This window comes from Camelus ferus, chromosome X, assembly GCF_009834535.1.
Source record: "Camelus ferus isolate YT-003-E chromosome X, BCGSAC_Cfer_1.0, whole genome shotgun sequence".
Classification (NCBI taxonomy): Eukaryota; Metazoa; Chordata; class Mammalia; order Artiodactyla; family Camelidae; genus Camelus; species Camelus ferus.
In genome coordinates, this window is record NC_045732.1 from 22,463,095 (window position 1) to 22,489,781 (window position 26,687).

Genomic DNA, 26,687 nt, shown 5'->3' on the forward strand with positions numbered 1-26,687 from the left:
GGAAGGGAGGCTGAGGCAGCCATCCTGGGCCATGTTCAAGCTGAAGTTGATGGTGGGGAAGAAGGAAGAGACTTGAATGTAGTGGAAGGACCTAGAGTCACTTGGAGCAGGACAGAAAGAATCATGTGCAGAGAGCACTCTGGGGGCAGGCGCTGCTGCTCTCCTAGCCCCCCGCCCCCGGCTTCCGTGCCAGGGTGGCTGTAACATAACCTTTCATCTTTTGAACTAACTTTAGTATCAGTTCCTTTCCATCAGGAGAGCCAAATTAGAACACACTGCCTGTAAGGGCTGGAACGGGGATTTGAACCCCCATTTTGTGGTTACAGAGCCTCTGCTCTTGTCACTGCTCCTGCACCTCCTTTGCCACCTCATCTCTGGCCCATCCTGGCCCACAAGGTCACCTTAATGGGTTAGAAAGAGAACCAGTAACAGACTCAAGTTTCCTGGATCCATGTTCCAAATCTTGGTTTGCTTTCAGAGCCCTGAATGGGGTGAGGGCGGGGTTTAAGAAAGTCTCAGGCAACTGAGAGGTCTCCAAACAACTCTAGGGCAGGGCTCCAGCTTCCAGGACGGAAGGTGCTGCAGTGGGGAGGGGGGTGGGGGCAGGGCAGGATGGGTCCTTGGTAGTGCAGAGGAGAATGGGGGCACCTCCAGGAGGTGGACCGATCTTACCTGTGCTTCTGTCCCCAGTTCTAAGATAATGCCGGACTTACTTGAGTGAATGAATGAATACGCAATGTTTACAGTGACTCGTCAGCTGCAGCTCTAAAAATATTGCTGATGATGTAGCGATGACCGTGGTAACAACACAGTTGAAAGACTACACGTGGACAACTCCGGATTGCATTTGCCCTGTTTTCAAAAATACGGCTCGCTTTGCCTTCCTCTGTCTAGAGAGAGTGAGGTTTTCATTTTAAGAGGCTGACTAAAAAATGCAGAGCCACTTCCTGGGCAGACTTCCAAGTGACTACATCTCTCTGACAGCACTCCCCGGAGCCCCAGCCCAAGCGGCCTGGGGCGGGGCCTCCAGCCGTTGGTGGCTGTTGGAGCCCCCACAGGAGCAGTTATCTGCAGCCCGCCAGAAATGCTGTGCTTTTAGGCCCTCCCCGGGTACAGATAACGACTTTGGCCTTTGCGCTGAAGAGACGTCAGAGTTTGTGATTGGCCAGGCCGGTGTGTGTGAAATCCAGATGTCTGCCTCGCTCCTGAGTATGACATTCCTTCCAGCCGAGTACCCCCGGGTGTGGGTAAGTCTCTGCCCTTGTTGATTGGGAAACGTTCCAGGCTGAGCATCGTGCCTTTCCAAGGGCATGACTTAGCATATTTCTTCATCCTGTTAAGCCTCAGTTGCCTTTTCTGTGAAAGAGAGATGGTGGTGTCTTGTGCTGGAGAAGGATGGAAAGCCTATGGGAGGAGAGCAGTCTCTAGCCGTCATCGTAGGGTGCCGTGAGGCCTAGAAGAGAGAATGTGTCCAGAGCATCTCATCTGGTACCTGGCAGATACTGGACACTGAAGAGCTCTTATTTCTGAAGCATCAATCAAAAAAAAAAAAAAAAAAGATTTCAGTGACTATGTCCCTGTTTTTATTTCCAACAGTACTATATTTCTCTGAAAGACTCCTCAGTGGATCTGTTTTACTTCTTAATCATACCTGCATAGCCAGTAGAAATACAACTTCAGGGGAAGTTAGTGCCAAAGGAAAGTTTGTCCGACTATATTCCCTTTCTCTTTTTCCCTTCTAGACCCTGACTGCACCTGCCCCATTTGCAGACGAAACCAGCTGCCAGTGCCAAGCACCCCATGAAAAACTGACCATTGCTCAGGCCCGCTTAGGAACACCAGGTGAGGCTGTGCTTCTTGTTCTTCGGACGGGCCCTGTCCTGACATCTCAAGGAGCAGAAAGGCCCATCATTGCTTGAGAAGCACTTGCTTTCAATCCGAGAGTTGAATTTAGAGATGTTAGCACAAAGCAAGCCTCACCCCTAGAGTTGCTGATTCAGTCCAACAGGGGTGAGGCTCCAAAATGTGTATCTCTAAGAAGTCCCCGGGTGATGCTGCTGCTGGGGGACCAGGCTTACCCCTGGTAAGTGGTAAAGCTGGGATTTGATCTCAAACCCGTCTGGGCTTGAGCTTGATCTGCCAGCCACGACACTCCACTTCCTCTTTAAGACTAGCTTCAGGAGAGTGAAGTGTGGAAAAGAGCGGGCAGAGTTAATAAGCCTTGTAGTGACTTCTTGTGAGAAAGGCAAAAAGAGGCTTGAGGTGGTAGTTCAGAGCACGTAAACCACTGTGCAAAGGATCGCCTGGTAAGTTTGTGAAAGAGGCAGATGTTTTGTGCGTGTTCCAGCCCCAACATCTGGGGTAGGGCCCAGATACCTGCATTAAAAAAACCAGCCCAGGTGATTCTGAAGTTGATGGTCTACAGACCATACCCTGAGAAATGCTGACCCAGCAATAAATCTAAAAGATGCAGTGAAAGTCCAGGCAGGGGGTTAGGAAGAGAACAGATTTGCTCTCAAGTTAAAGGGTGCCTTTAGGCCTGAGCAGAAAGGACCCTACTTTTCTAGGGAGAGGAAAGGGAAGCAGAACTTACTCTTCCTCTGCTGAGTGCTATGCCCTGTCTGTTCTCTGTTTCATTCAGTCTTTGCAAAAACTGAGTGAGATGGGTATTAATTGTGTCCTTTCTGCCAATGAGGCAAATGAGACTCGGAGAACTTGTCAGATGTCTGCGCTGACTGGATAGAGCTAGGATTCGATCCCAAGTCCCTCTCCCCTCGTGCCCCTGCTGTGTCCACCACAGCGGGCCGCCCTGTGAGCACGCGCCGTGGCAGACCATGGAGCTCAATGAGAGCATGCTCAGACTTTGCACTAGAGAGCGAAGGTGTGTGAACAAGACAGATAGAAGCTGTGATCTTCTGCAGTGGCGGGGCTGTCTGCCTGCCCACTGCTGTCGCATCAGCACCTAGAGAAGTACTGTATGCTCAGTAAATACTTTGTGAGTGAAGGAAGGGAGGAAGGAAAGTTTGGGATAAGAGAAGGAACTTCTCATCTGGAAATAGAATCAGAGAGCATTTGGCCTGATGCTTTGAGCCGGCATCAGGCTAACTGGGGGATACCAGGTGCCTGTATGCTGTCTAACCACCAAGTGGTTTAAGGCCCAAGAATCAGGCTAGAGTAAGATGGTGGTGCATTTTGAGATAGCTATGTGGCGGGCCCTGGGGAACACAGGGCACAACAGTAGAGGTGAGATGGAGCAAAGGTGACCTACAGCTCTCAGACCTTCTCCCCTCTTATCTCAGGTGATGGCACTGGGAAGTTATCCAGGAGAATTTGTGATGTTGGTAGGCGTCTGGCCGGGGGAACTTTTTTATTCAGAACTTCTAACGTCAGTGTTATAATGTGACAAGTTAGCTCTTTGTTTACTTAGAAGGCACATACTCGTCTTAGACCACACTCTAATAATCACTATGATCTTCAAACTTTAGCTTGCCTAGAATTCCTTGAAGGGCTTGCAAAAGCAGACTTCTAGCCCTGCCCCCAGAGGTTCCGATTCAGTCCGTCTGGGTGGGGCTTGAGAAGCTGCACCTCCAACAAGCTCCCAGGTGGCGCTGAGGCTGCCAGTCCTGGGACGGCGCTGCAAGGACCGCTGCTTCAGAGTAACTGTTGGTAGTGGCTGGAGGAGTGTCATGGAGATTAGCTAAATTTAATTGTTGGAGCTTTGTACTGTTACTAGAGAAGCTCACAGAGTTTTAAAAATCTTGCTGTTTGAGTATTATTTAAGATAACAAGAAAAACATTATTTTTTTGAAGTGTTAGTTAATTTGCAAGACTAGGAAGCAATTACTTTTCTGTGGCGCTGTCTTGGGCATTCTATCAAAAAGACAAAGTAAATCTGTACTGGGGGTTTATAACGTGCTTCAAGGTTATAGTCACACCTGAAGGCTTTCACTGACTCCTTCACTGGCCTATTTTATGACTTCATACAATTGCTTACCTTACGTTCGCCGTCTTAGGTCTATTCACACAGAGCTGGTGTATAAGTTCTAAAAGAGGCAATGACAAACTCTGCTCATAGCTTTTAGCTCCTGGACCTCATCTGTGAGGACACAGGGTGACGAACCTCAAGAGAAGGAACAAGGTAGAGCAATGGGAACTGGCACCTTCGATCTTAGCTCAACCAGTCATTTGCGGAGCTATGAGCCCACAAGGTGGAGTATGTGTCCTGAGACAGGGAGACTCAGTCCTCTGCCTTGAGAGAAAGGAAAACTTCAAGTGATTGTTTTATAGGTTCCTTTTAATTAAGCTGACTCTTTTTCTTAAAGGGAAACTCAGTTCTGCTTTCCTATTTTCCTTCACAAAAAAGGGAATTTGAGTTTTACAAATTCATTTTTCAAGAGCCACCTTAATGAATGTTGCCTTCTGTCTGTGCCACCTGTACTATAATTTACTTAGTTTTTCTTTTTTTTAATTATTTTTTTAAAAAAATCTTGGTTTTTTGGGGGGGAGGGAGATAATCAGTTTTATTTATTTTATTTTGTTTTTAGAGGAGGTACTGGGGATTGAACCCAGGACCCTGTGTATGCTAGGCACACACTCTTCCACTGAGCTATACCCTCCCCACCTCCATAGATTTTAAAAGGTTAATTTTTGTGCCACCTTTTTTGGACATCAGCAGTACACACAAAAAATACTAGTTACCATAATTAATGGGCTTTTAGTAATAGTCTCTCTCTCTCTCTTTCGCTAAGACTCCTTATTGGCATATAGTTTTCTAGAAGGCTGCATGAGTTGAAAGAAAGAGCAATGGGTTTGGTTTGCACACACACTTCATCATAGGTTGATGGTAGGATGTTGGGTAAGCTGCTCAACTTCACTGAGCTTCCATTTGCCCCTCTGTGAGAGGATATTAAGTCCGCTCTCCCCTACCCACCTCACAGAGTTGATGGAAAGATTAAGTGAAATGTATGTGCTTTGTAAATCGTATGTACTTTTAAGGCATTGTTAATGTGCTACATTTAAAGAGCCGTAATCAGAAATAATCACCCTTTTATTGTTGCTTGAATCTGAAACAAAACCAAGAAACAGTACAACATGCCCTACAACAGTGTAAGTTCCGACGTCATGTAGTTGGTGACTGTCGCCTGTCTGGCCGTGTGGTACGTGTATGTGTAACTTTTTAACCAACTGCCAAACTGCTTTCCACTGCGGTTGTACCATTTTACATTCCCATCAGCAGTGTATGAGAGTTCCAGTTGCTCTATATCGTCATCAACCCTTGGTGTGGTCCATCATTTTAAAGCCTTTTTGGCCATTCTTGTGGGTATGAAGTAGTGTCTCAGTGTAGCTTTAATTGTAGTTCCCTAATAACTAATGATATTGAGGATCTTTTCCTGTACTAATTTGCCATCCATATATTTAGTTTCTTTGGTGAAGTGTCTGTTGAACTTTTTTTCTCTGTTAAAAATGAGTTGTTTATCTTATTATTGTGTTTTGAGGGTTCTTTATATATTCCAGATAAAAGTCTTCTATCAGATATCTATTTTGCAAATATTTTCTCCCTAAGAATTGCCTTTTCATTTTTGTAAAAATGTCTTTTGAAGAGTGAAGGTTTTAAATAAGCTTTAATGTATCAATTTTTTTTGTTTTATAGTGTGTCCTATTTGGTTCCAAGAAATTTTTGCCAAACCCAAAGTCACTAAGATTTTTTTCTGTTTTCTTCCAGAAGTTTTTTAGTTCTAGCTTCACATGTAGGTGTGTGATCATTTCAAGTTAATATGCTGTAAGATGTGTGGTAAGCACATCCCCCTTCACTGTTCGATTTACTTTAAAATGCTGAACAATCTACAGAAATTAGGAATGTAAGATCCAGGAAGTTAAAGTATTCAGATTTTACCCACCATAATGTACCATGGTCATTATTTATATCCATGATCTTCGAGCAAATATTAAGCATCATTTTGGTGTTACATGTAGTTTGTTATATTTAAATTATTTGAAGCATGGTAATCCACATGTGGAATACAGACATGCATTTTGTCAAAATATCACATTTATCTGATATATCTTGCTCTGACCTTTCAGGATAAACAGGAATTTACTTGAAATATTTTTTAAAAAATTTACAATAATCTGTGGGCAAAAAGTCTATATTGCCATTGTATTCATTTTCTATGCTGTATAACATACTGCCACAGGAGCAGATCTACCAATGGTCAAGCTTCTGGATGAGAATGGAGCCCTGGGTGACACGGAAATTATTATTATTTTTTGAGCCTTGTGAAACCCTGAGCAGAGGACTCATCTAAGCCAGGCTAAAAACAATGCACATTTATTATGTCATAATTTCCATGGATCAGGACTCTGAGCCTGGCTTAGCTGAGTCCTCTGCTCAGGGTTTCACAAGGCTCAAAAAATAATAATAATTTCCGTGTCACCCAGGGCTCCATTCTCATCCAGAAGCTTGACCATTGGTAGATCTGCTTCCGAACTCACTCAGATTGTTGGCAGAATTTATTTCATTATAACTGTAAGACCAAAGATCTAGCTTCTTGATGGTTGTCAGCCAGAGACCACCTTCAGCTTCTAGAGACCACCTGCAGTTCCTTGCCTCGTGGCCCTCTCGAAACAGGGCAGCTTGCTTCTTCAAAGCCACCAAGGGAGAAAGAATGAGTAGGCTAACAAAATGGAGTCTTATATACTATAACATCATCATGGAAGTGACATCTGTCATCTTTGTCATAGTCTCCCAGTTAGAAGCAAGTCACAGGTCCCATTCCCACTTTAAAGGGAGGGGACCGCACAAAGGCATGAACAGTAGGAAGTGGAGATCACTGGAAGCTACCTTAGGGTCTCTCTACTATGGCCATAGGTTAGGTGTCCTCCATCTGTGGTCACTGCCAGACCTCTAGCTTCACAGGCCGGTGGTTCCCAGCATAGACCTTCTGGATAGTCCCTGGATGCCTAAAACGGTGTCCAGAAAAACCTCAAACAAAAGATTAAAACAAATGAACATACAAACTAACTTAAAAAGCCACAGTCTGTTTAAAAAAATCATTAGCAGGGTATAGCTCAGGGGCAGAGTGTGTGCCTAGCATCACAAGGTCCTGGGTTCCATCCCCAGTACTTCTGTTAAAATAAACAAATAAATACATACATACATAATTACTTCCCCCCAAAATAAGAAAATAAATAAAATTATAAAAATTAAGAAGAATTTCAAACATTACCAAAAGTAGAACAATATAGGGAATCTTCATGTGTCCAGCACCCACTCATACCTAACAACCTCCATCCTATGGCCAGTCTTGCCTCATCTACTCTCCCTTCTTGAATTATTTGAAACAAAATCCCAGGCTTCCTGTCATTTCATTCATAAATATTTCTGTATATATTATATGTCTTAATAACTTTTTTTGAAAAAGACATAATCACTATACCATTATCTCACCTAAAAAGTTAACAGTAATTCTTTAATATCATCAAATATCCAGTGTTCCAATTTCCAATTGTCTTATGTCATCATTTAGTTATAGTCTGTATGAACCCAAATCCAAATAATGCCCATACTTTACAGTATGGTGAGATGTTTTAAAAATACCTTTTAATCTGCAAGTCTCCTCTCTATTCTTTTCTCTCTCTCTCTCTCTCTTTTTTTTTTTTTTTGAAGTTTATTTGTTGAGATCAGGGTTTTTTTTTTCCTTTGGTTGATTTTTCTTTCTTTCTTTCTTTCTTTCTTTTTTGGTTCTGTAGGGTTTCCCAGTCTGGAAATTGCTGACACACTACAATTTTTTTAAAGTGAGCTTATTGCAAAATCAACTCCGCAAATACTCTTCAAAGATTTACTAAATGGCCTTTTTCTCAGTAATTACGACATCTTTCTTCTTTTCTTTCCTCCCTGCTTCCTGAATTTATTTATCTTGATCACCTCTGAGTCAATAACAAAAAGTTCTGCAAAACTGCCATCTGCTTTCCCCTGGGGTTTAGATCTTCAAACAAATTTTCCTCAATTGAATTCAAATTGAATAAAAGCATTGAAACCAAGGATCCCTCATTAGACAGTTTGTTATTTCAAAGTATTTTCTGTTTACTGTGCCTTATTTAGAATACAGCATAATCCTATGAAGGCAATTCTGTTTGTTCAAAATGGTGTATAATTGGGAATAATTGCAATTCCCTATCTGACAAAGTCTCTCGAGTTTTGTTATTAGAGAAATTTAATTTATTGGAAAAATTGTACCAGCTGAATCTATTAATATAATGTTCCTTTTACTTCATGTTCTAAATTAATGAGGTTCTACTACATCAAGAAATAATCACAATTTTAAATTGAAGTCTTAAAGATCTTTCAACAGATGTGTGCATTGATTACTTTTTTAAAAAATTTATAACGTCCATATAATACATGCATGTAGTTTAAAAAGTTAGTAGGACTCAGGCTTATAAAACAAACCAACCAACCAGCAGCGCCTTTCCCTGCCTGGCTCACTCATGATTCTTGTTCCCCGGAGGCACTCAGCACTTGACAATCAACTTTCCAAAACGTTGCTGACATCTGCATCCACTGTCCTTGCCTTTCTTGTTTCCTCTGCCCTTGGGGGGGATTATACCTTTTTCATTCTTTCTCAGTAATTCTTGTGGTGTTTGGGAGGAAGTGGAGATAATTGTGTGTATGTGTGTTCAGTTCATCATACTTAGCTTGTAGTTTGCCATTTTAAAAATTTTCTAGATCCTTTGTCGAGAGTCCAGAAGGGTAGAAAAGTTGAAACCCAAACCCTCTACCTCCCTATGTCTCCCTCTTATTTGAGGGGAGGGATCTCTGGGCTGGCTCAGCCAAAGTGCAGTTTCTAGCTCAGTCTCCTGGCTCCCGGGCAGCTGTACTGAAGTGTGTCCCTCTTCCTCAAGAAATGGCACTTCCCAGAGCACCATATGCCACTGTGAGAGTGTCTGTGGTGGCCCCTTCCCTCTTGACCTTTCTCTCTAGGAAGGACTGTATATGGTGGGTCTCTTGCCTCCAACCCTGAGCACCACCCCCACATGTCACTTTTGCTCCCCGACTCTCCTCCCTTTGGGGCATGAGACCCCACCCACCCACCCCATGTCTCAGGATACCAAAGAAGATAGGGAGTGACCTTTGTGCAGTGATAGGCTGTAGTATGTTTAACACCTGGCCCTCCAGAGGGAAATAAGCCCTGATTTGAGCATTTGCCAATTTTTGTGGTGTAAATCCTCCCACCAAGGCTGATTTCAGACTGCCGTGGTGACTTGGAGTGGGAAGAGGTGCACAGCTGTATCTCTGAGCAGTATGTGCAGACTCCCACGTGGCACAGCGTTTGGGAACCAGACCCGGGGTGAGGGGGTCTTTATTCAGGACTGCCAGATTCAAGGATGAAGCCATTTGTCCTTTTCATCGAACTTCTTAGTCACTCCTGCCTTGATATTTCTGCTGGGCTGACTCTGCCAACCCTTTGGTTGTGCCTGGTCCATCAGAATCTGCCAGCTGAGACACCCGAGACTCTTCTCTGGGTCAAGAAAACTCCCGAGTGTTCTCTGGCTGAAAGTGTGTGTTCGGGTCGATCTTAATTTTGTTGTTTTCACTCTGCTTTGGTGTCCTCAGAAGAACCTCTTGGTTAATTTCATATACTAATATGAAACTCAAGGTACGTAGACATTGTGTCTTCTCCAGGTCAACCTTCTTACAGGGCTATACTGATGGAAGAGTTAGATAACTGGGATTCCTTCCTCTGCACTTCTGTTGATGATGTTTTCTTTCTTCCACAGTTGACAGGCCTGTCAGAGTATACGCAGATGGAATATTTGACCTCTTCCACTCAGGTCATGCGAGGGCACTTATGCAAGCAAAGACACTGTTTCCCAACAGCTACCTGTTGGTAGGAGGTAAGAAGTGCATTTTCTCTTTGTCTAGAAAACTTTTATCATGTGCTTCCTGAAAAGGTCCTCTTTCAGAGTTCTGTCATTAAAACCTCATGCTGTTAATGCTCCCAATTCAGCCCACATTGGGTCACTTGCTCGCTGCCTGAAATTTAAAGTGACATTTAAAAACCCATAGGGGGATTAACACAGTATTGTAAACGGACTATACTTAAGTGAAAAAAACAAAACAAAACAGGGGAAATGGCATCATGAGATGGCACACCACTGATGCCCCGAGAAAGACAGACTAATACCACCAAGGGTAACTGTTCCATGTTTTCCACTAACACCGTTCGTCTTGTGTTTGAGGCATGATCCAATTTCTGTTTCTGAAATTTTCTAGGGTTCCGGGAATATTACTGATTTCAAATCTTGGAGACCTGAGGGGATCCAGGATGATTAATGGGAACCAAGATCATTGTGTATTTCCTTTGTGTGACCCACAGCACTTAGGACAATGTTGTGCTAATAGTAGTGGCTTCCAACAGTCCTCATTACTTGAATTTATGCACAGTGTGTTAAAGAGATGGAGATTTATATACCTAAGTGATCTTGGTTCACAATGTAGGAACTGACTGACTTTGTAACTTGTGGCCAGAGACAGATGGTTAGACATAGACTGAACTTTTCTTCTTCCAGAAGGCCGATAGATTTGAATTTGGGTAAAAAAAAAAAAAAAGTATCTGACCTGGGAGACTTGTGTCTCATCTTTGTAGCTTCTGGAAGCAGCATTTCCTTTCACCACGATCATTTTTTGGTGGCATTACATGAACTAGACACCATCAACCCTTAGACCTCTACTGTGAGGAAAAAATGTGTTGTAAAAGACTACATATCTGTTTTTTAAAGTACTGTGTTATCTTCCACAAGTTTAAAACTACCTTTTGGATGTTTAAGAGGAGTCTTGCAGATTTTGCTGAGCATGGTGACCATGTGGTTGTTGAATGGCGTTCTTTATCATTATTCTCTTTAAAACAATTGGCAATACTATGAAATATCTTTTAATCACCCTATTCATAAAATTCAGGGTGAGCCTATATTTCATGTATCTCCACTAATTTAATTGTATTCAATTCGTAGTCTGTTAAACAGAATCTCTAACCTCCTGGGTGTAGTCAGATTTCTACAGGGACATGGTATTGGAACTCAAATCCCACGAGTGGCCTGGCTATGGTGAATGCATTTTGGTAAAATTGGCATAAGACAAAGAACAATCTTCCTTTGATGTATATAGCAGCTGCCTTCCTCTAAAATTCAGCATTTATCACAGCTGTTCCTGAAATACTTTGCGAATATATGTAAAACAAAGTTAGGGACTAGATTCAAATAATTTTAAATAATTATGCAGAGACAGTTGGAAATCTTGCAGGATGTTGGAGAATTCTTATGTGGGGTTGCCCCACACATAGCAAGATGTTTAGCATTGTTGCACCCTGCTCGCTAAATGCCAATTGCTGCCTCTAATCGTAGTGACAACTAAAGATGCTCCACAAATTTCCAAAAATGCTTCCTAGGCGATGGTGAAGCCTTTGTTGAAAACCATTGTCTTAGACTAAGGGTCTTCACACTTTGTTCCCCACAATCCATAAAAGAAATTTGAAAAACTATATACCTTCTTACAAATGTTTAAGTTGATATCTAAAATTTTCCATCCTAAATTTAAATAGTTGTAAAAGTTGTAGTTTCTGGAATATTGCAGATATTAACATTTTCCAAAATTATTAAACTTTGTTTTTTTTATTTTTTATTTTTTTATGAGAATAGAAAAGGAGTTTATTAGGGGTGCGCTGCCATAGACCACAGCGGGCTACACAGATGAGAGTTGCCTGTGTGAGCACCAAGGGCCGGTTGTTGGGGTGTTTTAATAAGGTTGGGTCACAAGGTGCCTGATTGGCTTGTACACAAGCCTCTGGATTGGCTGTAGGTTAGGTAAGAAGTTTATGGTCCTTGAAGGGTGGTGGGGTTTCTGACTCTAATAAAGTAGGCTGAAACAAGCCAGCCTGAGCTGTTGCGAGATTAAGTATGACCTAGGGCTATTAGTCTGTTAGGGCAAACATGCCCAGTAAAGAATGTGCTTTATCTGTTGAGGGATCACAGACAGACATTTGAAAGCCCAGAAATGGGGGTCGATGGACTTTGAAGGACGTCAGTGGGCCCCACATTCCCCCCTGACAGATTGGCAGTGACAGATCTTTGGAACAGGGGTGAAGGTCTCATCTTCCGTATCTACTTCCTGCTGAACTGTGGGTGTCACACTGTCCCTGCCTGTTGTGCCAGTCTGTCCGGGGTTGTGGGGCCCTCACATCCCTGCAGCCTTAAAGGTGGGAGTGGAAGGAGACCCCAGCGGCATCCAAGGGCTGCATCACCAGGATGTTGGCTTGGTTCATGGCAGCAGTCTTGGTAGAAGGGGTGTATTGTTCCTAAGTTCACAGATCTTGGACCTCAAAGAGAGACGGTCGTTTTTGTAAGAGGATAACAACATAAAAGTAGGCGGATACCAAGATAAAGAGCTAAACTCAGGAAAAACAAATTTAAGAGTGTCTGAAAAGAAAGACCACATCCCTTCAGGGATCTAGGAAAAGACAATGGAGAACCAGTCGGAGACCTGTTTAGTGACTACTTTTCTGTGAGCATTGACACACCTGACCCACTGGGGATATAAGTACAGCGAATGGGTCCCCTCGGGTGCGACGTTAAGAGCCATGTGGTTTTGTAAGACAGCGCTCCTTAATGGCCGAAGCAGATGTCACCCTTAATGATTTTAGTGCTTTTTTAAATATGAGGAGATGCAAGAATTTGGGCTCATAAAATCTTTTCCTGAAAATATCTATCTGAAGGCCTGTTTTGCCAGTTTTCCCAGAGCACAGAGCGCCTCATTCTAGATCTGCGTCCTGAGCTCCTTTCAGGCTGCGCTGAAGGTCAACGATTTCAGTGGCTTGTGACTTACTCCTTGTAGAGGCAGATGGCAAGTGCCCTCATGATCATAAATTCAACCATGGCTTGGGAGGCATTTCCTGACCATTTCATCCCACAGTGCTAAGGGTGCTCATTCCTAGGTCAGGTGAGGGTTTGTTGACAGGCCACTCAATGTGCTAGTATGGGGCTAGGCCTTATAACCAGTAGCAAAAAGTCTCTGGACCACCTGTCTGACTAGCCTGTTATGGTCCAGGGAAACATTCCCTCTTGTTGCTTCTTCCCATATCTAGAGTTACACTATTACAATCACAAATCTCCTATAGAACTAGGTATCTGGTTAACTGCTTCAAGTTGCTACTTGTTGCTCTAATTGAGGTTGAGTAACTTTAGAAGAAAATTCATATCTATGGCCAGGATCAGAGCAGGTATTAATTGGCCAGGTGAGGGAATCCCACCTACTAATTATCGCTAGAGGCCTGAACAAAATTATAACCTCTTTCCTCTAGAATAAATTTCCTAAAGGCATACCAATTAGACCCTTAGAGTGGAGAGAAAATCCACCAAGGGAACCCCGGAGTACTGGATATAGGTAGTTGACCCTAAACATAACAATTGAATTAACTTTAACTCTGCATAAGATCACGAAATACATTTAGATTACTGAGCTTTAGAAACACACCTAGAGTGTTTTTGTGATAATTCAATTAAACTTTGTAACAATCCCCAGGGGCAGGACAACTTTTTGTTGGCTATGTCTTGTACCCTTTCTCAAAATTTGCATTGTAAAAACATGGATCGTACGTAGAGTATGTTTAGCTTTGTAAGAAATCTCCAAACTCTTCCAAAGTAGCTGTACCATTTTGCATTTCCACCAGCAATGAATGAGAATTGCTTTTGCTCCAAATCTTCACTAGCATCTGGTATTCTCAGTATTTTGTATTTTGCCCATTCTAATTGGTGTATAGACTGTCTGATTGTTGTTTTATTTTATAATTCTGTGATGACATATGATGTTGAACATCTCTTTTTATATGCTTACTTAACATCTGTATATCTTCTTTGGTGAGGTGTCTGTTCAGATCTTTTGTCCATTTTTAAGTCAGGTTGTTCATTTTCTTGCAAGTTTTAAAAACATGGTGAGATAAGGGTTCCTGGAGAAGACTAGGTAGAACATTTGCATCTTATTGTTGAGTTATGAGTTCTTTTATAATTTGGATAATAGGCCTTTATCATTTGTGTCTTTTCAAATATTTTCTCCAAGTCTGTGGTTTGTCTTCACAGTCCATTGACATTGCCTTTTGCAGAGCAGAAGTTTTTAATTTTAATGAAGTCCAGTTTACCAATTGTATCTTTGGTGGATTGTACCTTTGGTGTTGTATCTAAGAAGTCACTGCCATGCCTAAGGTCATCTACGTTTTCTCATATGTTACCTTCTAGGAGTCTTATACTCTTGTGTTTTATGTTTTGATCTCTGATCCATTTTGAGCTAATTTTTGTGAAGGGTATAAGACATGTGTTTAGATTCCTTTTTTTTTTTTTTTTTGCATGTGGATGTCCAGTTGTTATAGCACCATTTGTTGTAACAACTTTGTTTCATTGTATTGCCTTTGCTCCATTGTCAAAGATCAGTTGACTGTATTTATGTGGATCTATATCTGGGCTCTCTATTCCATTCCATTGATCTATTGGTCCATTCTTTCACCAATGCTACACTTTCTTGATTACTGTAGCTTTATAGGAAGTATTGAAGTTGGGTAGTACCAGTCTTCCAACTTTGTTCTTTTCCTCCAATATTAATTTGGCTCTTCTAGGTTTTTTCTGTCTCCAAATAAACTTTACTATCACTTTATCATTAGCCACAAAATAACTTGCTGGTGTTTTGGTTGGGATTGCATTGAATCTATAGATCAGTTGGGAGGAATTAACATCTTGACAGTATTGAGTCTTCCTGTCTATGACCATGAAACATATTTCTATTTATTTTGTTCTTTGATATCATTCATCAGGATTTTGTAGTTTTTCTCATAAAGATCTTATATGAATTTTATTAGATTTATACCTAGTTATTTCATTTATTGGGGGATGCTAATGTAAATGGTAATGTGTTTTTAATTTCAAAGTCCACTTGTTTGGTGCTGGTATATAGGAAAGTGATTGACTTTTTAATTAACCTTGTTTCCTGTAACCTTATTCTAATTGCTTATTATTTCTAGGAGGTTTTTTGTTGTTGTTGATTCTTTAAAATTTTCTACAGAGATGATCATGTCACCTATAAACAAAAGCAGTTTTATTACTTTCTTCCCAATCTGTATACCTTTTATTTCCTTTTCTTATTTTACTGTGCTAGCCAGGACTTCAAGTACAGTGGTGAGGGGGGCATCCTTGTCTTATCCCTGATCTTAGTGAGAAAGCTTCAAGTTTCTCACCACTAAGTATTATGTTAGCTGTAGGGTTTTTTTTTTTAACATTTTTTTAATTGAGTTATAGTCATTTTACAATGTTGTGTCAAATTCCAGTGTAGAGCACAATTTTTCAGTTATACATGAACATACATATATTCATTGTCACATTATTTTTCACTATGAGCTACCACAAGATCTTGTATATATTTCCCTGTGCTATACAGTATGATCTTGTTTATCTATTCTGCATTTTGAAATCCCAGTCTGTCCCTTCCCACCCTCTGCCCCCTTGGCAACCACAAGTTTGTATTCTATGTCTATGAGTCTATTTCTGTTTTGTATTTATGTTTTGTTTTGTTTTTTAGATTCCACATATGAGCGATCTCATATGGTATTTTTCTTTCTCTTTCTGGCTTACTTCACTTAGAATGACATTCTCCAGGAGCATCCATGTTGCTGCAAATGGCGTTATGTTGTCGGTTTTTATGGCTGAATAGTATTCCATTGTATAAATATACCACCTCTTCTTTATCCAGTCATCTGTCGATGGGCATTTAGGCTGTTTCCATGTTTTGGCTATTGTAAATAGTGCTGCTATGAACATTGGGGTGCAGGTGTCATCCTGAAGTAGGGCTCCTTCTGGATAGATGCTCAGGAGTGGGATTCCTGGGTCATATGGTAAGTCCATTCCTAGTCTTTTAAGGAATCTCCATACTGTTTTCCACAGTGGCTGCACCAACCTGCATTCCCACCAGTAGTGAAGGAGGGTTCCCTTTTCTCCACAGCCTCTCCAACATTTATTGTTTGTGGACTTTTGAATGACGGCCATTCTGACTGGTGTGAGGTGATACCTCATTGTAGTTTTGATTTGCATTTCTCTGATAATTAGTGATACTGAGCATTTTTTCATGTGCCTATCGATCATTTGTATTTCTTCCTTGGAGAATTGCTTGTTTAGGTCTTCTGCCCATTTTTGGATTGGGTTGTTTGTTTGTTTCTTATTAAGTCGTATGAGCTGCTTATATATTCTGGAGAAGAAGCCTTTGTCAGTTTCATTTGCAAAAATTTTCTCCCATTCTGTAGGTTGTCTTTTTGTTTTACTTATGGTTTCCTTTGCTATGCTGAAGCTTGTAAGTTTCATTAGGTTCCATTTGTTTATTCTTGCTTTTATTTCTATTGCTTGAGTCGACTGTTCTAGGAGAACATTTTTGAGATGTATGTCAGATAATGTTTTGCTTCTATTTTCTTCTAGGAGGTTTATTGTATCTTGTCTTATGTTTAAGCCTTTGATCCATTTTGAGTTTATTTTTGTGTATGGTGTAAGGGAGTGTTCTAGCTTCATTGCTTTACATGCTGCTGTCCAGTTTTCCCAACACCATTTGCTGAAGAGACTGTCTTTATTCCATTGTATATTCTTGCCTCTTTTGTCGAAGATTAGTTGACCAGAAGTTTGTGGGTTCATTTCTGGGCTCTCTGTTCTGTTCCATTGGTCCTTATGTCTGTTTTTGTACCAATACCATGCTGTCTTGATGACTGTAGCTCTATAGTATAGTCTGAAGTCCGGAAGAGTTATTCCTCCAGCCTCTTTCTTTTTCTTCAGTAATGCTTTGGCAATTCTAGGTCTTTTGTGGTTCCATATAAATTTTATTATGATTTGTTCTAGTTCTGTGAAATATGTCCTGGGTAATTTGATAGGAATTGCCTTAAATCTGTAGATTGCCTTGGGCAGTATGACCATTTTAACAATATTGATTCTTCCAATCCAGGAGCATGGACTATCTTTCCATTTTTTTAAGTCTTTAATTTCCTTAATCAGTGTTTTATAATTTTCCGTGTATAAGTCTTTCACCTCCTTGGTTAGATTTATTCCTAGGTATTTTATTACTTTGGGTGCTATTTTAAAGGGGATTGTTTCTTTACTTTATTTTTCTGTTGATTCATCATTAGTGTAAAGAAATGCAACTGATTTTTGAACATTAATCTTGTAACCTGCTACCTTGCTGAATTCTTCGATTATTTCTAGTAGTTTTTGTGTGGACCTTTTAGGGTTTTCTATATATAGTATCATGTCATCTGCATATAGTGACACTTTAACCTCTTCTTTTCCAATTTGGATCCCTTTTATTTCTCTCTCTCGCCTGATTGCTGTGGCTAGGACTTCCAGGACTATGTTGAATAGGAGTGGTAACAGTGGGCAGCCTTGTCTTGTCCCAGATTTTAGTGGGAACCTTTTGAGTTTTTCACTGTTGAGTACTATGCTGGCTGTAGGTTTGTCTTATATAGCTTTTATTATGTTGAGATATGTTCCCTCTGTACCCACTTTGGTGAGAGTTTTTGTCATAAATGGTTGTTGAATTTTATCAAATGCTTTTTCTGCATCGATTGAGATGATCATGTGGTTTTTGTCCTTTCTCTTGTTGATGAGATGTATTACATTGATTGATTTGCATATGTTGAACCACCCTTGTGTCCCTGGGATGAACCCCACTTGATCATGATGTATAATCTTTTTTATGTGCTGTTGGATTCCATTTGTTCATATTTTGGTAAGAATTTTTGCATCTATATTCATCAGTGATACTGGTCTGTAATTCTCTTTTTTGGTGGTCTTTGCCTGGTTTTGGTATCAGGGTGATAGTGGCTTCATAGAATGAGTTTGGGAGTATTCCCTCCTTTTCAATCTTCTGGAAGAGTTTGAGAAGGACTGGTATGAGTTCTTATTTGTATGTTTGGTAGAATTCCCTGGACTTTTATTTGTAGGGAGGTTTTTTATTGCTATTTCGACTTCATTTCTAGTGATCGGTTTGTTCAAGTGGTCAGTTTCTTCTTGATTCAGTCTTGGTGGACTGTATATTTCCAGAAACTTGTCCATCTCTAGGTTATCCATTTTGATTCCATATAGTTTTTCATAATATTCTCTTATGATATTCTGTATTTCTATGTTATTTGTTGTAATTTCTCCATTTTCCTTTCTTATTTTGCTTATTTGTGCTCTCTCTTTTTTCTTCTTTGTGTTTGGCCAGAGGTTTGTCGATTTTATTTACTCTTTCAAAAAACCTAGCTGTAGGTTTTTTAATAGACACTCTTTACCAAGTCAAGGAAGTTCTTCTCTATTCCTAATTTGCTGAGAGTTTTCATCATAAATGGGTATTGGATTTTATCAAATGCTTCTTCTACATCTATTGATATAGTCATGTGATTTTTCTTCTTTTGCCTGTTGATGTGCTAGATTACATTAATTAATATTTTATTTTTTATTTTTTGGATTTTTAAAAATTGAAGTATAGTTAGTGTACAGTATTATATAAGTTACAGGTGTACAACATAGTGATTCACAGTTTTTAAAGGTTATACTGTTTATAGTTATTATAAAATATTGGCTATATTCCTTGTGTCATACAATATATCCTCATAGCATATTTATTTAATACATAATAGTTTGTATCTCTTAATCCCCTACCTCTGTCTTGCCCCTCCCAACTTCCCTCTCTAAACTTGTAATGACTAGTTTATTTTCTATATCTGTGTGTCTGTTTACCTGGGATAAATCACACTTGGTCACAGTGAAAACATTTTTTATACATTGTTGGATTTGAGTTTTTAATATTTTGTTTAAGAGTTTTATATCTAGGTTCATGAGAGATACTGGTCTGTAGTTTTCCTTTATTGTAAGGTGTTAATTTGGTTTTGGTGTTAGGGTAATGTTAGGGTAATAGAATGAGTTAGGAGGCATTCCCTTTACTTCCATATTCTGATAGAGATTGTAGAGAATTGGTATAATTTCTTCCTTAAAAGGTTGGTGAACTTCTCCAGAGATCCCATTTGGGCTTGGTGCTTTCTCTTTTATTGATTGAATTTCTTTAATAGATAAAGGCCTGTTCATAATGTCTGTTTCTCCTAGTGTTAATTTTGGCAGCTTGTGTCTTTCAAGGAATTGGTCAGTTTCATCTATGTTACCACATTTGTGGCCACAGAGTTGCTCATTTTCCTTTATTATCCTTTTAATGTCCTTGAGATCTGTAGTAATATCCTTTTTCATTTCTGATATTAGTCATTTGTATCTTTTCTCTTTTTGCTTTGTTAGCTTGACTTACCAAGTTTATTGATCTTTTCAAAAAACCAGCTTTTGTTTTTACTGATTTTCTCTATTCATTCCTGTTTTCAGTTTCATGGTTTTCTGCTCTGATTTTTATGATTTATTTTCTTTTGCTTACTTTGAGTTGAATTTGCTCTTCTTTTTCTAGTTTACTAAGATGGAAGCTTAGATTGATTTTAGATATTTATTCTTTTCTAATATATGCATTCAATGCTATAAATCTCCGTCTAAACACTATTTTCACTGTATCCCACAAATTTTGATGAGTTCTGTTTTCATTTTCATTTAGTTCAAAATAGTGAAAAATATTTCTTGATTTATTCTTTGACCCATGTGTTATTTAGAAGTGTATTGTTTAATCTCCAATTATTTGGGGATTATCCAGCTATTTTTCTATTGTCAATTCCTAGTTTAATTCCATTGTGATCTGAGAGCAGACATTGTAAGATTTCTGTTCTTTTAAATTTGCCAAGGTATGTTTAATGGCCCAGATTGTGGTCTACCTTGGTGAATGCTCCATGTGAGCTTAAGAAGGAGTGTATTCTGCTGTGGTTGGATGAAGTCATCTGTAGATGTTAATTACATTCAGTTGATTTATGGTGCTGTTGAGTGCACACATGCACACAGACACATACACATAATAGAATATATTGTTGCTATTATTATTTCGAATATACTGTTACCTGTTAGGTCAATTAAGAGTAAGAGAAATAAAAGTTTTTGTTTTATCTTCACTTGTTCTCTAATGCTCTTCCTTTTTAAAATGTAGATCTGAATTTCTGACCTATATCATTTTCATTCTTTCTGAAGAACTTTTTAAAACATTTCTTGCAAGGCAGGTCTACTGGAAATAATTCCCTCAATTTTTGTTTGTCTGATGAAGTCTTTATTTCTCCTTCCCTTTTAAATGATAATTTTGTATGGTACAGAATTGGAAGTTGGTGGGTTTTTTCTCACAACACTGTAAATATTTTACTCCATTCACTTCTTGCTTGCATTGTTTCCTGTAGTGAAGTCCACTGTAATTTTTTTTTTAATTATGAGTTTGTTTATTGACTATTGGTATTGAGATTAATGTGTTCTTGACACTTTCTGTTCTCTGCATTCTTTTTTTATTGAAGGATAATCAGTTCACAAATATTGTGTCAATTTCTGGTGTACAGCGTAATGTTTCAGTCATACATATACATACATATATTTGTATTCATATTCTTTTTCATTATAGGCTACTACCAGATATTGAATATAGTTCCCTGTGATATACAATAGAAACTTACCATTTATCTATTTTATATATAGTAGTTAGTATCTGCAAACAATGTAATTTTTACTCTCGCTCCTCTATAGGTAAAGTGATTTTTTTCGTTTTTTTTTTTTAACCTCTGGCTTCTTTTGAGATTTTTTTCCTTTCGCATTTATCTTTCTTGGTGTTCTCTAACATTTAAATGAGAAGAGTGAGATGAATTTGTAGATGAATATTTTTGTAGATGAATATGTTACTGCTAGAATGAGATAGGGTTTAACATTGATTTTATTCCTAGTTTTCTTTGTTACAGATGTAAGTGCTGAAATATTTTGTTCACACAAATATTTAGATGGAAATGGAAGAAGTTTGTTATACTGATGCCACTCAATCTTTGAACTCCTGAGTTATTTACCAAATATCACAAAAATAACTTCTTATTGTCATCAAAATAATTGTAATGGTCTATCAAGTGATAATTTATTAAGATCCTCTTTCAAATTTGTTGTTAGCAATAGATCAGAAATTATCTGACTTGCAAATATGTTTCCAAGCTATTAGAATAATTTGTTTTCTCCCTTTCTAGGAAGTATAACATAAAGGCTTTACCAAGACTTTTTAATGACTCTTAATTATAACCCTTAATCTTTTACTTGAAAGCAATCTTTTCAACCAGATACACTTACAAAGGGTTGGGGAAATAGAAATATTGATAACTGCATCGCACCATTGCCAATCCAGTACTTTTTGATAAAATGCATTTGTCATTTTGCTTAAAACTTTAAAAAAACACAAACCTTGGGGCTGCAGTCTTAGCTCACTGAATTTGCAGAAAACAGCATTTAACCTAGAAAGTTGCCATTGTCAAGCCTACTAAAAACCTACGAACTAAAGAAAAGCCTTTTGAATTCAAGTGTATTAATATATTTCAAGAAGCTTTATTAAAAACCACTGAGAAATAAATTAAAGAATCCATAGTATAAAAAAGAATCAGTAAAGGGAGAGGAGGGTACTGTTCAGTGGCAGACCACAGCTTAGCATGCATGAGGTCCTGGGTTCAATCCTCAGTACCATCATTAAAAATAAACAAACAAACCTAATTACCTCTACCTCCCAAAAAACAAACAAAAAAAAGCCCCCAAAATAAAAAAGTATTTAAAAATATTAAATAATCAGTCAAGATTTAAATGATGTAGATCTAATATAACAAGTTACAATCAGGACAAAAAGTTACAAAAATAAAACAATGTCCTTAATTTATAGTAATGCAATATAATTTATTAAAAAATTATATGATATTTATAATAAGAGTAGTGTGATTTTTTTAAAAGGCATTCTTTCTCGAAATACTGGTGTATGTGTGTATTAAACTCTGGTGTTTGGCTTTTGGGAATAATTAATTAAAATCAAATATAAACATTAGAAATAACTTAATTATCTTTATTAGATAATCTGGTTATACTTTTCCTATGAATTTAAGGATAGAAAAATGTATATACTACCAAAAAGTAATTTGGAATAGATATTTATTTTTTGTTATGAGATGGAAAATAATAAACATTTAAAGATGAAATGGGATAAAGATGATCTGTAGGTGAAATAAATGTGAGTTGATACAGTAGATACATAACTTCCTTTTAAAATAATACATATGAAATCTGGAAAAAATTATATAAATGTTTATCCATGTGTTTATTCCAATGTATTTTGAAACATGATAATTCCAGAAAAATATTCCAGTTATATTTCTACAAAGCAGTGGCACCAGCCTATGCAGCTTCGACTTATTGAAGTGATTTTGAAGTGAGCAGCAGGAAAAATGCTTACTCCTTAACTGCAAGAGAAAAGGCATTTTTAGGATTCAATATAAGTATTGAGAATAGCTGGGAAAATGCTTACCCTTCACTACACGAAAAAGCAATTTTTATCATTCAGTATTTCTTTCCAATGCTCCTTTTGCTTTGAATTCCTGGGCCTCATCTGTCAAGATCCTTGTGTCCTTTGATAGTAGTTGGGAGAAGGAAGAGGTAAAGTTGTTAGATAAAAATTTGCATTTCCCCCACTCTACCATATTTAGTTTCTTATGTCCAACTTCACCTGTAACAGAAAGGTGTGCAAGAAAGAAAAAGACAGGAAGCCTTCATTGGTTCATGGTGCTTTGCATAGTCATTAAATGAGAGTCCTGTTTGGTTTGGTCTCAAGATTTAATTCCTTGTCCCTAGCAATGCAGTGTAGTCAGGTTTGGATGATGCCTTTCTTTTGTGAAGTGGAGGAGGGTTGGTTTTGGACACAGAGGCTTTCTTGGATCAATTAATTTTAGAAAAGTGTACCCTTGGAAGTTGAGGATATGGAAATCGATTCCTTTAAAATTACCAGTGCTTGGAAACACTACCTCTTTATGTATCTCCAGGGGTAGTGTACCCGAGTTTGAAGACCATTGCCTTAGACTATCTTTCTTAGGTTTCACAAAAGAACTTACTGGCAGACAATTCCATAGTGAGGAAAGGTAGGGAGCCCTTTAAACTAGGTATTCTGTGTTGTTGGTTGAAAGGCTGGCTCTCGTTATTATGTGTGTAGTGGGCAAATAAAATGCTTACAGAGAGCTGAAAGAACCTGCTGCGCTGACTGTGGACCCCCTTACACCTGCAGGTGGGTTTGTTGTAGGAGTTTCTTTGGGTGGAGCAAGGGCTTTGCTCATGAAACCACCATGGTCGGGGCAAGTGCACGGACAGGTACGGTTGAAATACTTGGTATTTGGCAGAAACAAATGATTCAAAGACCAGAAGCTGTGACAACTGGAGGTGCTACAGTCTACTTCCCAACCTTAGGCAATAACAGATACCAAAACTGCCATAATGACATTGTGCATTATGATTATAACACTTGCATTTTTAATTTTAAAGGATGTAATCAGTAATAACTTAAAAATTTTTTATGCAAGCTTACCCTGTGGGCATTATTTTAGTGAATTGAAACTCTTCAGTTGTAAAGCCCTTTTCCCCCTCTATTTTAATTAAAAAGCTCATGTCATTTAAAAACAAGACAAGAAATTACAATGTATATCAGGGTTTTCCCCCAGAAATTTAAGGATACGAGTCACCACATACTCACTTCTGCCTCACAAGAGGGGAGGAAAAAAATAACAACAATAGAAATGGTATTCCTACTAGAGTAGGCATATATATGTTACTCTGTATGTGTGGGTTTATCCTCTATTGTATTTTAGTTGAAATTAAATATTCCTCTTAGACTCCATTTTGCCTGACTGGTGGGAAGTTCAGTCTCGGTCCTTGCTGGGGTTTCTTCACCTCCTTAGAGTCAAACAAGATTCCAAAATGTTGACAGAAACAGAAGAGGGGCTTGCAGTCTGCCGCCCAGCATCGTTTTTGCACTTCCCTCCTCATCTGAGCCCACAAAATCACTAGGAGGGAGCGAACCCACTGTGCCTGTACAAGGTGAGGCACCTGCGCTCTGTGCCCAGGTGAACCTCAGTGTCCTCAACCCTCCTGAGGCCCTGCTGCTCATGGGATCTGCAGAACTCTGACCTCTTTGTCCTTTGGAGGAATCTTCTGTCTTTATAGAATTCTCCCAAGGAGCTCTAGCTTGGGGAAAACAGCAGCCAGAAAGACAGACAGGCTGCTTCCAGCAGCTTGCACCTCACAGCTTCTGCGGGGGAGTTTGTACCAAGAAGCTGGCCACCTGCTTGGAGTGGGGGCAGGGAAAAGACAGAGCCCAAAACACAAATGAATATCTCCACAAATGGTCCTATATTATTAGGACTATTAATAAGTGGCAAACGTGACTGAGCATGACTCTCTGCTCACACAGATGCTCAAATTTCATTTTTAAAATAATATTTTTTAATCTCTCTTTCTGGGGGGAATTATTTTTTAGTGGAGTTGCTGGGGATTGCATTCAGGACCTCGTGAGCTACAGCCTCCTCCTAGATGATCTAATTCAATTCTCCAAACTTTGTCGTGTTTTAAAGACAGACATCTGAGGCTTAGCTTCAGTAACTTTCCCAGTAATAAGTAGCAGAGCAGGGAGATGAACCCAAGTCTGTAGGGCTCCAAAATTCATCCCCTATGTTATGTTTTCTCTCCTGCGAGGTATTAGTAATATTTCATTTTGAGCACACGGAGCTGCCCACATAGGTTAGCCACAGCGTGGGCTCCCAGACAGCTCAGTGAATTCATCCACGGAATGCCACTGTGCAGAGTTCTCCATCTGGTTGTCGGGGTGCAGTTGCCAAGACTCAAGAACAACAGTGCTGCTTTGGGCGTAATTAATGTTTAGACAATAACTGGCCAGCGTGTTCAGCTGCTTCTTGAGGTCACTCCTGGGATAGGAAAATAGGACCCTGTATTGGCATAAACAGGATGTTTGTTTTCTCTGTGCTCTGAAGGGAGGCCATTATCTCAGTCATCTTGAAGTTATACCAAATTGCTGAGGTGCAGGTTCAAAAGATGGAGTGGGGAGGATATGGCTCGGCCTGGTTTTCTGTTGTTTAAAATAGAAAGTTGATGGATATGAAGTCCATTTTTGCTTAATACAATTCTGGGGGTAGTATTTTAATAAAGTTTTTTAGCCTTTCAAAAATGTAAAGTCTTTTAAGAACACTTAAAAAGCTGTAGATCAATTTTTAAATTGTATAGCTTGGCCCATAAATAATTCCCGTGTATGGAGTCAAAAGCTAATGCAGCCAGTGGATCAATACATCACACAGTCATTATGGTCCTACTACCCACCCTCCCCTAAGCTGGGCATGATGCGTGATTGAAACACAGGCAGGGCTCTTTACTCAAAATGTTCATAATATGCTTCAGGGGCTTTCAAATATTGCATGCCTCAGAATCCTCCCTGAAGCTTTTCAGAAATAGAGCTGCCTGGGACCCACTCCAGACCCACAGTCTTAGTCCATTCGGGCTGCTGTAACAAGATACCACAGTCTGGGTAGCTTACAAACAGCAGAAGTTGATTTCTCTCCACTCTGTCTCCTTCTGGTGAGGGCCCTCTTCCTGACTCATAGCTGGCACCTTCTCACTGTTTTCTTACATGATGAAAGGAGCTAGGAGCTCTCTGGAGCCTCCCTTATAAGGGCACTAATCCCACTCATGAGGGCTCCACCCTCATGACCTGAGCACCTCGCAAAGGCCCACCTCCTAATATCATTATCTTTGGGAGTTAAGATTTCAACATATGAATTTCGGGAGGACACATTCAGACTGTAGCACTGACTGAAGCAAAATCTTGAGGAGAGGGACCTGGACGTGTTTAACAAGCTCCTTAGTTGATTCTGATACTTACCAAGGTTTTTGAGCCGGCAGTGTGGTTGATGGTGTTTTGGTAACATAAACCACTACAATGTTTTCTGTGTCACACTGTATTCTATATGTGTCTATACAACATCACAGGAAGTATGTACAGGAGATATGCAGGCATGCATGTGGGTATTGAGAGGCACACTAGTCTATTCTTTGCATGTATGTGGTTGAAATGTACCTGCAGGTAAATAAACATCTATTATTTTAAATCATAGTAAACGTTTATTGGGCATCTATATGTATCAGGCACTGTAAATTCACTCAACAAATACTTCTTAAGAGCCTACTATGGACCATCAGAAAATGAAACAGACAAACATCCCTGTCCTCAGGGAGCTAATATTTTAATAGAGAAATATCAACTATAAATGAATAAGACAAATGACAGTGAGTGCCATAGCAAGAAGTCAAGTGGGGAGGTGGGGAGGTGATGGGGCCTGCCAGGAGTGGGGGCAGATTCCAGTTTAGAAGAGGAAGGTCAGGGAAGACTTGAGAGGGGAGAGGGAGTGAGCCCTATGGATACTTGGAGCACAAGCGGTCCAGGTTTGGGGAACAGGCAGTGTAAAGTCCTGACCTGAGGAGGAGTATTCCTGGTGGCTTCAGGAAACAGCAAAGAGGCCAAGGGCTGGGACACAATGGGAGATGCAGTCAGAGGCAAGGAATGGGTGGAGGGAGATGTGGGTCTTATAGGGGCCTGTAGGCTGCTGGAGGAGTTTGGCTTTTACTCTGAGGGAGGTGGGAAGTGTTTGGATCCTGGGAATGATATAATCTGACAG

The 26,687-nt window shown here is 39.5% G+C and overlaps 1 protein-coding gene across 1 annotated transcript in view; it reads left to right on the forward strand.

Annotated features, from left to right (window-relative positions):
- Positions 1 to 846: 846 nt before the first annotated feature.
- The window catches only part of PCYT1B (phosphate cytidylyltransferase 1, choline, beta), a 50,167-nt gene continuing 24,326 nt past the window's right edge, over positions 847 to 26,687 (forward strand). The window contains exons 1-3 of the mRNA XM_032475666.1: positions 847 to 1,247; positions 1,743 to 1,842; positions 9,778 to 9,894. Of these exons, the coding sequence (XP_032331557.1) occupies positions 933 to 1,247; positions 1,743 to 1,842; positions 9,778 to 9,894 (532 nt within the window). The 5' untranslated portion in view covers positions 847 to 932. The remainder of the gene's footprint in view (positions 1,248 to 1,742; positions 1,843 to 9,777; positions 9,895 to 26,687) is intronic.